Here is a 10,868-nt window from a genome sequence, read left to right on the forward strand (position 1 = left end):
CTTGAGCCACAGGCGCCGAGCCTACACACTTCTTAAGAGTTCACAACTTGAGCACATTAAAAGCTCAGAGAGATCATCATTTTTCAAAAAATTAACTTTGAGTCAAGCCTTCACTTCCCTTTTTAATTATTCAAGAAAACTACAAACATCTCACAAGCAATGCTGATCTGGAAAACACAATTTGAAAAATACTAACTTAGCACCAAAGTTCTCAACTCTGAGACCCAAGAGGCTGCCATGTGGTTGACTTTGATGAAGCAGCCGAAGACCAGAGGCAAGTGACCGATGTAAACCTCGGGGCATCTCATGAATGAAAACAGAACGGCACTTCTCTCTCCCATCCAAGAGACCGTTTATTCCTGCTGATGGTGACTTCGCTTGGAGATGTCCTCTGTCCAGTCAAGAGCTTTATTGCAATATAAAACTCGTAGCAGAGATTAGACTGGGCTGGGGGGTCTTCTTTCTTGTCCCTCATCATCCTGCTCTAAATATGGCAATTACAAATCGTTTTTTTAAAAAGCCTGATGACACCACTGTCTGCTATATCACACTCCCCTGGCAGTAGCCTTTTAAAAGAATTTCTCAGTATTTGTCAGTAATTAGTCTCCACCGAATTCTCCACATGTGCACAGAGGATGGTTTTATATGTTATTATGAAAATCATAACACCAGTAACTATGGATATGTGAGAGAGAAGTGATTCACGTACCTAAGTAAAACTATATATGACGAAGCACAGGTATGCTGTATCCCCTGAATGTTAAAGTCATAGCGGTCAAGTGATTGGACCACTCAGAAGGCGGAGGCTGGATTTGCTGGTCTGGCAATAAAAAGCCAAGACCTCTACCCTTCAGCCATGTGGCCCAGCCAGCGTTGGGGGCTGAAGGGGGTTGTTTGTTTAGCTGCTGTGATAATGGGGCAAGTTCCTTGGCTTGGTAGTTAGGAGAGCTGCTAACCAGAGCTGGTTCTGAGTGACTTGACGCAGGTCTCTGGGCCTCAAGTTTCCCCATCTATGGACATGAGGGTTGGACTACATGAGCTTGCAAGACTCGCAGATATTTTTCGGAATTCGATCTGAGTTAAAGTAACACAAGCCCCACCAGCTCTGGACTCCTTCTGCAGGCCTTACTTCTTTGTCCCCCATCTAAGTGACTGAGATTCCACAACATGCCCAGCCTCAACAGTGTCTAAGCAGAGAATATCTGAAAATTGACTCAGCAGCAAGAGATGTCAGGGGCCAAAAGAGCCCAGCATTCTAGAACATCAGAGGCCTCTAAGCAGTTTGGCCTAATGAATAAGTCTGATATATCATCATGGTCATTTTTTTATGAGATAATGATTATTGAGTATAACCACATGTGGTCTGTAATCCTCTCTGTCTCCTCCTTGGCTTTATTTAATTTTTTAACTTTGCATTGTCTAATGTCTGTCATTGTTACCGACCTTTAAGGTCAAGCACAGCCTCAGCTGGTTATTAGGAACCTGGTGAGGGGGAGTGTGTGGCCCCAGGCAGCCTCTGAGGTTTGAAAGGTCACTGTGCTCAAGTGTGGGGGAACCCGCCATGGGGCTAACAGCCATGTAGTCTCTTGGATTTTCTTTTTGAAAATAGGTAGCTGGAGCGAGTTTAGTCACCCCAGGGAGTCTGTGTAGCACTGATGGGGAGACAAATTAAGGAAATGTTGGCTCCATAGTAATTAGCTTGCTGGTCTTTGTTTTTCAACTTCTGTTTATTTTCTGATAATGTGACCATGACCCCAATATCACTTAACTATGATTCAAAGTGTCAGAGACAGCCAGGTGTTTCATATAACTTTCAAGTTCCACTAATCCATTCATCAGTGGTTCTCAACCCTGGAATCACCTAGGGAGCTTTAAAAACTGTAGCTTTTACTTTTTTTGGTGCTTTACTCTCCTCAGATGGGCAGGGGAGAACCATAAGATTTTTAAAGCACTCCCCCTCCCCATCCACACACACACACACGCACACACACACACACACACAAGGTGGTTTAAATGGGCCACCAGGGTTGGGTGTTACGCCAAAGCAGAAATCTGCATGATCAGCTTTTTAAAAATAAAAGAGATTTGTTCATTTGTGACATTGCCCATATGAAATATGTCTTTGGCTTTGCTAAGTTTATTAGCTATTGCTAATATATCTAAGGCATTATAATTTCTAAGGCTTCATGCTCAACTTCAGGAAAAATTAGAGCTCCACGCCCCCATGTGGCTAATCCATAATATTGCGCCTCTAAAATCTGAACAAGTTGAAGCAAAACTGCTTAAGTGATAATCTCACCAGATGTTTCTCCCGGATGTGTGATCACTGCATTAATTGAGAGAACTGAAGAAATGCAATCAGATGTCCACCTGGATTTCTAAATAAACTGTTAATGTCACACACGTGAGATAATTGTAGCCACATATTGACAGTTCTACAGACAAATTGCATGATAGAAGAGCCCCAATTCAGAGTAGATTGTGTGTTCCAGGTCTACATGTACAGAGAAAGCTTAAGTCTTTAATTATCTTCAAACCTTCTGAGAGCTCTGTTCACAGGTCCCTAACCATACATGCCTAATTTTGTAGGGAACTTAGTCCTAAACTTTGATACTGGTACCAAGGAACATGCAGGGCTCACTTGCAGTAGAGCAGGCACTGTTGCTGGAACCTATACCTTATGTCTTACTGGCTTCTCTCAGCAACACCGGTTGATGGGTGTTACCACCATTTAAGGAGTGGACATTCACAGAAGCTGATTCCTCCAGCCTAAAAGGTATTCGGTGGCAGCATCAAGATTCCAATCCTGATCTTCTGACTCCAACCAGATCTCTGCTGCCATGCTTCTGTGTCAGCAGACGTTTCATATCTTTTGGACATTATTTTTCTCTGTGTTCCACTAATTCCACAGAAGAATAGAAAACAGTCTAGACATCTTCATGTCGATGGTCACTAGGCAGAGCTTCTTCCCTTGGGAGATGGCTCTCAGGTATTCTCAACAGAATTTCCAACAGCAAGCTCATCATATGCCCTTATCCCTCCAACATGGCCAAATGGGACCCTGTGACTTTCTGGTCTCTGCATGTTGCATTCTGGGAGATCTAAAGCAAGTTATCTTCCTTCTCTGTATCTTTCTTTCCTTACCTAGAAAGGAGATTGAAGTAAAGATATGTTAGTTCTAATATTCTGTGTTGTAAATTAAATAGTCTATAAGGTTTATCTTATGAAATAATCAAATTACTTAATCACACCAACCAATGCTTGGAAAATTCAACTGAGGATACAAACATAAAATGAAAATGTGGGCACTTTTTTTGTTTGTTTTTACAGTTTTTGGCTGGGGCTGGGTTTGAACCTGCCACCTCTGGCATATGGGGCCAGCGCCTACTCCTTTGAGCCACAGGCACCACCTGAAAATATGGGCTTTTAACATTTATCTGTGACAGCCTGGCTTTGCCAACAGTGCTAGCTTCTTTAAAAGGAAAGTGAATCATAAATCATTAAACATTATCCTCATGTATTTTGCATTCCCAAAGCCTCACCTAGGGCTTGGCTAATAACAGCTGCTATATAGATGGATAAGAGGAAGAGAAGTTTGGGTGGATGGAGAGACAAATGGTTGGGAAGATGAATAGATGAGACATATGGTGGGGATGGGTTATATGGGATTATATGTGAAATGGAATTGATGGATGACTATTTGGAGAGATGTCATTCAAAGATCCTTAGGTGTAAACAAACCTGATAAACCTGGAGCCTGAGTGATCTCTCTGCACAGGGCTGTACCATTCCCTACAATTGGCACAACCAAAGTTGGTTAAGGCTTCAGTCCTTAACTGCTAAGTGTGTTATTGCATAAAAATTCCCCTGGGCCATTCTCAATAACTCTAGTTATGCCCTTGGGCACTGAACTCAATCACTCTAGTTCTCTGTGAATGTATTAAGGCTCTATAGACAAGTAAATTGGTACATGGAACAGGTAAAAACCCAAAGGAGAGAAACTGATTTGTGGAAGAGGCACTGGATTCAGGTTCAGATACCTCAATTCTAGGTCCACCTCAGCGACCTTCTAGCTGAGCCCCTGCTAGACACCTTCAGGAAGTCATCCCACAGCTTTTCCCCGGGAAGTCATCCCAAAGCATTTCCCTCATTCTGTTGTTCATGCTCTCACTGTAGGTTCTGGGGTTATCAGGCAGAGCAGGGCTTAGCAGGCCTGAAGACTCTGCTGGGCACCCTCTCCCACTGTCCTCCCACCAGGGTCTGTGCCAAGGGTTTTACATGCATCACTTTGCTTAATCATCACAACAGCCCTACATGTTAGGAATTGCTATTCCAGTGCTATGACTGAGGAGAGTGAGGCTTTCAGAGGCCAGGTAACTTGCCTAGGGTCCCTGAGCTAGTCAGTGAAGAGGTAGGACCTGTACCCAGTAGGGTAGGACTGTAGAGCTGGTGTCGTTAACTTCCACACCACCATCCCCAAGCCGGGTCCTTCCCTATTCTTCCTCAATGAACTTGTTATCACTCAGCTGCAGTGTGAGTCAAAACCATTCCCCAGGCACACCACCTGAGACCATGGGAGGAAGGGAGAGTATAGGTGGGGAAGCTACTGGGAGGACAGTTAGCCTGGAAAGCTGGAGTTAAGATGACCTGTTGCATACTTATAAGACTTTAAGGCTGCCACTGGCCCCGAAGTACAAGTGGTGTTTCCTATTACATATTTACAATGTGCTCTAAGCCATAAATTGACCCTGTATATTGAAAAATTACACTGCTTTACCCCCTTTACCCTACTGGCTTGAGAAATGTGTGCCTTGCTAGCTGACCCACTTGCTAAATGTCCTTCAGGAAGTCATCCTAGCTCTTGTGCTCCCTGCCTCAGGCCTCCTGTGGGTACAGGGAAGAGGGGACAGCAGGTGAGCTTGAAAAGTGGCCACTGCTGTGTCAAACCACTGTGGCACAGGTGAGTGATCTGAGACCTCCACTGCCACATTTCCTTTGGGCCTGCTCACCTCCTGAAGAGCAGAGTCCCTGATCACCACGTCCATCACCAGGCAGAGGACTGGTTGGCTGGGTTGCATGGGGAAGGTGAGCATGTGATGCTCTCATGCCCAGCCAATCCACTCATCCACCCATCCACCCATCCATCCACTCAGTTTCCCAGGGCTGCCATTGCCAAATACCACAGACTGGGTGGCTTAAATAACAGAAGTTTGTCTGAGTTCTGGGGGTTACAAGTCCAAGATCAAGGAATCATTAGGGTTGGTTCCTTCTGAGGGCTGTGAAGGACAATTCATTGCATGTATCTGGTTGTTTGAGGGCAGTTTGGGGTGTTCTGTGGCTTTTGCTGAGTCCCCCTGATCTCTGCCTTCATCTTCCTGTGATATTCTCCCTGTGTCTGTGTCCCCCTTGGTATAAGGACACCAATCATATTAGGATCTCATTCTGTTTCTTAACTGATTTTATCTGCAATGAGTCTGTTTCCAAGTATAGTCATATTGTAAAGCCCTGGGGGATAGGACTTCATGTGAATAGGAATGAACACAATCGAAACCATAATGATACATTTCACAAACATTTTTTGAGCATCTACCAATGTGAGAAACCAAGAAAGGGGTCTGGTTCTTCAGTGGCTAATGCTCTGTGCACCAGAATCCCCTCTCCAGGGAATTCTAGATGGTCTGACCCAGGTGTCCTCAAACTATGGCCCTCAGGCCACATGCAACCCGCCTAGGACATTTATCCAGGCCCACTGGGTGTTTTTGCCGCCACTGCCTATCCTGCTTAGCAGCCAACTGGTCCCGGGGTCCGCGGTCCAGCCCTCCAACAATATGAGGGACAGTGAACTGGCCCCCTGTTTAAAAAGTTTGAGGACCCCTGATCTGACCTGTGAGTAGGACTCCTGGTCAACACTGCCTGATTTTAGAGGATTGAAGTGTCTCTGTGGGTGGAGTAGCCTTACAGAACGTTTGATTTGGGTCTCAGTGGAATTCAGCAAGTAGAGATATGAGACAGGGCCAGTGAAAAGGGAAGTGTGTAGGCCAGGAAGCAGAGAAGACGGTGAGAACACTACCTGACTGTCACACAAACAGCATCCAAGGCCCAACGCCAAAAGCTTCTAAGCTGAAAGTTTATACCTTCTTGGTGTCAAACTGTCCTGCCCTCCCCTCCTCCCTAATGCTCATCCCCACACAACTTCTAACCCACACTGCTCCCAGCTTTGGCACAGACCTTGGCAGTCTGCATCTGGCCCTCATAGCAAGACAACCTCAGTGTGGAGTCTCCCAGCACGCAGCCTGTGCAGCCCACTCCAGTCCTGGAGAGACGAGCTGGCTGGACAATGGCTGCATGGTTTACTGCACCCATTTTACTTTAGCAAACTCTGCCCAGCCCCCAGTGCTCTCCAGAAGGGCTTTGGGGCCAGATGCCTTCCCCATGGCTGTCCTGTGTGGCCCCGGGTGGGGGGTGTCCAGAGTGCCTGGCACATTTCCCATCTCAGCCTCAGACCTCAGTGGGATCAGCTCCTGCCACCCCACCCAACCCAGCTGTGCTCTCTCTGAGACCTGGGTTAGTGGGGGATCAAGATGAGCCTTCTGAGGCCCATGGCTTGAACTTGAGGGATATTTATGACGTGTGAACACTGGCCCTTGGAGGGAGTATTAAGTCATGTCAGATTTATAGCGCCTGCTCCTGGAACGGCACTGATGAAAGGGCTGTGGTACACACTTTCATACACGAAAGAGGAAACCCAGCATCTTCCCGGGACGTCTAAATAGGAACAGCTGAGCCTGAAGCGTGACAGAACATGCCCTCCCTCTGTTCCCTCTTCCCTGACCTGGAGTGCGCTGGCAGGGTCCTGGGAACCGTGAAATCACAGGCTGCCCTTGCGCGTTCCGCTGTCGCTGTCCCGGGGTGGGCGGGGGGAGGGGCTGCCTTCCTGATGCTGCCTCTCTGAGCCTGGCTTTCATCCAGCCTCGCAGATGGAACTGAGCCGGTCTCCTTTCTCAGGCCAGGAGGAGAAGTCCGAGAATGCGGTGAAAGCTGGAACGTGCTGCGCCACGTGCAAGGAGTTCCACCAGATGAAGCAGACGGTGCTGCAGCTGAAGCAGAAGGTACAGTGTCGACTGGGGTGGGCACGGCCACGCGGCGAAAGGGGGGCTGGGTGAGATCAGGTGGGGGAATGTTGAAGAACAATAAGAAAACGAACATCCACATGGAGCGTTCACGCAGCTAATGCTAGTGAGGTTTGGAGCTTAGGACGCTTGCCCAGCCATCCTCAAAGTTAACCACCCAGAGGGCAGCGGAAGTTCAATGACACCAGGGGATTGAGTCAGTGGTTACTAAAATGGGCACATGTAACCACTTGTAAAACGAACGTTTGGAACATGGCCCTAGGGCAGACCTATGTGATCCTATTTAATATTTATTTTTCATTTATAGAGAACATCCTTTCTATAAATTTCCATAAACTGGCGATGAGTTTCTGCAACAGCTTTTCATTTCCACATTTAAAACTGATAGCCCATCCCTTGTCTGAGCTCCATGCCCCTAGGAAGGCAGCCCTGTGGGTGCCTTGTGTCACCAAAAGTGAGAACTGACACTTCATCAAATGCGTAGTGGAACATCTTACCTCTAGCATGTTGTTATGCTGTAAGTCATGTCCCCAGGGTGGATCTGGTGACCGGACTTCTTGAACAATGTTCTGGACTCAGTAATCATCACATAATTAAGGCCAGCCAATTTGCTAGTTTGTCAGCAACTCAGAAATTACTCTTACACTGATAAAACATAAACTTACTGGTTTGTTTATTTGCTTCTACTCAAGGCTCTTAGTACATCAAAGAGGTGTATCTAATCTGTTTAACTCTGGCATCCATCTCTTCTGAAGGGCAAAAGGGTAAGCATGAGACAGTATCTCTTTTCCACATTCAACAAACATGCAGCCAGCCCCTAATGAAAACCACAGCTACCAGTTAAACAAGCACATGGACAGGCTGCGGAGAGAAATGGCTTTGTAGACTGCATTGAAGATGTGATCAGCTTCAGCAGAGATGTGTATTTACTTAAAATCATGAGTAAAGCACAGATTTAACCTGAAGTAGTTTCAGTCTAGCGGTGAAGCCAGGCAGGAAACCTCGCCTGTTTATCAGTATAAACCCAGAGATAAAAATAAACACATTCTACACAGCTATCCCCAGGTTGAACTTAGATGATGTTAGTATGTACTGAGCAAACCCAGATAGGGGTTCATAGACAAAGTAAGTTGGCCTTTCACAGGCTAGGGGATTGGGGGTGGGGGCAGCTGGTCAGTGTCTCAAGGGATAGATCTATCTCTACTCTCCTCCCCTGGAAAAAATTATGAGCTACATGGAAGTTCTTTTCAGCCAGGGTGACCCTTAAGAACAATAGAGCTAAATATGAATAACACAAAAATTCAGTTGCTAAGTCAATATATAGCTTTCCTTTAACATGTCTCCAATGTTTTTTATTTTATGATGAATGAAAAAATATTAAAATGTTGAAAAACTTGGTGTCAAAATACTTGCTACCCTCCAAGACCCTGCTGGAAAGCCACATAAAAATCCATCAGGTCATCTTAGTACTCCAGTAACTCTCATGCCGTTGGGTTGGACTAGAATTGGCCCATCTTATGCCAAATTCCTGCGAGAAATGCCATGGCAGTTCTGACCTAATGCCAACGTGCAAGGGACATTGTGCAGAGCAGTTCATTTTTAAAAAATAGACCTTCTAGAATGTGTCTCATTCTGCAGTTTTATATCCAGAATTACACTGAATTATCACCAAACCCCTATGAGGAAGATGCTGATGTTTCCAAGGGAAGTAACAAGAGGGCAGACCTAACCCTGTGTCTTCTCACCTCACTCATGCTGGTGTTTGGGTCATTTTTTAATGTCCGCTTGCTGCTGCTAATGCCACCTGTTCACAAAAGGACAAAGGACATCTGCCCAAATAAACATTACCCAAGAGGTAGACGCTGGGTGTCCTGCACTGTGGGCACCCCACATCACAGTCATTATAGAATGTGTGCAGACACGTGGAACTGAGCAGTGTACAGTCAGCAAAATGGCATCTGTAGGAAACACTGCAGGTCAAATGCCTTGTGTTCTTCAATGGATAAATTATGAAGAAAAAAGGTGAAACCCATAGAAATGAGAAACTTAAGAGACTAAGAGACCTATCATCTTTTCTTAAATGAGCAGGATTCACTTGAGCTGTGTAGGCATGCACAGTTGGGTGATAAATTACTTTTTGACAACACAGGTCATGATTTGTCTAAGAGCCAGGACAATGGTGATTTGGGGGGCAGGAGTAGACTGATTGGGACAGGGCACATTGAGGGATGGAGGGGTTTTGGGGTGGGTGGCAAAGTTCTATGAACTTGAGTGTTCATTGAAAGGTTGCTTGCTCTTCTGCTAAGATATAATTCACTTTGCCTGATTTAAAGAATCTGTGCTTTATTTTCCAATAAAAAGTCTTTAAATGGTATGTAGACTTCAGCACCTCTACTAATTTTTCTATGGTGTGGGGACCAAACAAACAAACAAACAAAAAACCCCAAAACAAAACAGGTGACTTAGTAAGAAAGGGAGAGTTTGGGGGTAGATAAAATACCTGTCAGTTAACTTTTAGACGAGTCTTGGTCCCTCCAAGCACTGAAGAAAAAGAGTCAAGGGGCTTGTCGGGTTTTTTGAAAGTCACTCAAAGTTCAGGCTGCAGGAGCTGAGTGATGTGAGGGTGGAGTTGCTGCAGAGTCTCGGGGGGAGTGAGACTGGGATTGACTGGCAGGCTCAGCCTCCCTTGCTGGTTCCCTGGGGAACGAGATCTCTTTACTCTTAAACCAGCACCTGTCCCAGTGAGCTATTGATGGAAGCATCACTGATGATTCAGGAAGGGTTTACTGAAGAATAAAGAAAGGGTCTCACTGTAAAATGGGTCTTCTCAGGATTACTAGGAAGACCAGTCCATATTAAAGTAACTGTAGGGTTATTTGTCTGCTTGGTGTAGTGGTTAGGATTCTGGAGGCAGTTGGCTAAGTTTAAATTCCAGCCCTACCACTTGCTGGCTGAGTGACCCAGGTAAGTTACTTAACCTTTCTGTACTTCAGTTCTGTTTTTAAAAAGGATAACAATATCTACTATACAGAGCTTTCATGATGCCCAAATGAGTTAATACTTAGGAAGGATTTGGAACAGTGCCTACAACCCATGAAGAGCTCTGTTTATTAAATAATTAACACTAGGCTTGGCACCCGAACTCAGTGGCACCAGTTACATGCCTCAGGGCTGGTGGGTTGGAACATGGCCTGGGCCTGCTAAACAACAATGACAACTATAACAAAAAAATAGCCAGGTGTTGTGGTTGCTCCTGTAGTCCCAGCTACTTGGGAGGCTGAGGCAAGAGAATCACTTAAGCCCAAGAGTTTGACATTGTTGTGAGCTGTGATGCTACAGCACTCTACTGAGGGCAACAGAGTAAGACTCTGTCTCAAAAAATAATAATAATAATAACAGTAATTATCAGCTCGCTTCACCAAGTGCTTTACAGGCACCATTTTACTGATTTGTCCTAACCGCTCCTTTTGGTAGCAGCTCTATTACCAAGGTCAATATGAGAAAATGATTCTCATAATTCCATTGACTGGAGTCCAGGAGAAACGTGGACTCTGCTTATTTCCCAGACGCCTAGCGGTCCACAGCCGCTAATGTAAGTCTTCCTCTGCTGTTTGTGCAGATAGCAAAGCCAGGGGATCTGTTCAGCCTCCCTGAAACTCTAGCACCTTCCCTTTCCGCTGACTGCTGTCACACAGAGGAGGCGAAGGAAGCCTGGGTGTGCTCACCCAGCGGGAGGTC

General features: G+C 45.7%; 1 protein-coding gene across 1 annotated transcript in view; it reads left to right on the forward strand.

Annotated features, from left to right (window-relative positions):
* CCBE1 (collagen and calcium binding EGF domains 1) overlaps window positions 1-10,868 on the forward strand; it is a 212,080-nt gene that overhangs the window by 190,487 nt on the left and 10,725 nt on the right. The window contains exon 6 of the mRNA XM_012804284.2: window positions 7,006-7,109. Coding sequence (XP_012659738.1) covers window positions 7,006-7,109 — 104 coding nt within the window. The remainder of the gene's footprint in view (window positions 1-7,005; window positions 7,110-10,868) is intronic.

Source organism: Otolemur garnettii, unplaced genomic scaffold, assembly GCF_000181295.1.
Source record: "Otolemur garnettii isolate 467f Iridium unplaced genomic scaffold, OtoGar3 scaffold00027, whole genome shotgun sequence".
Lineage (NCBI taxonomy): Eukaryota > Metazoa > Chordata > Mammalia > Primates > Galagidae > Otolemur > Otolemur garnettii.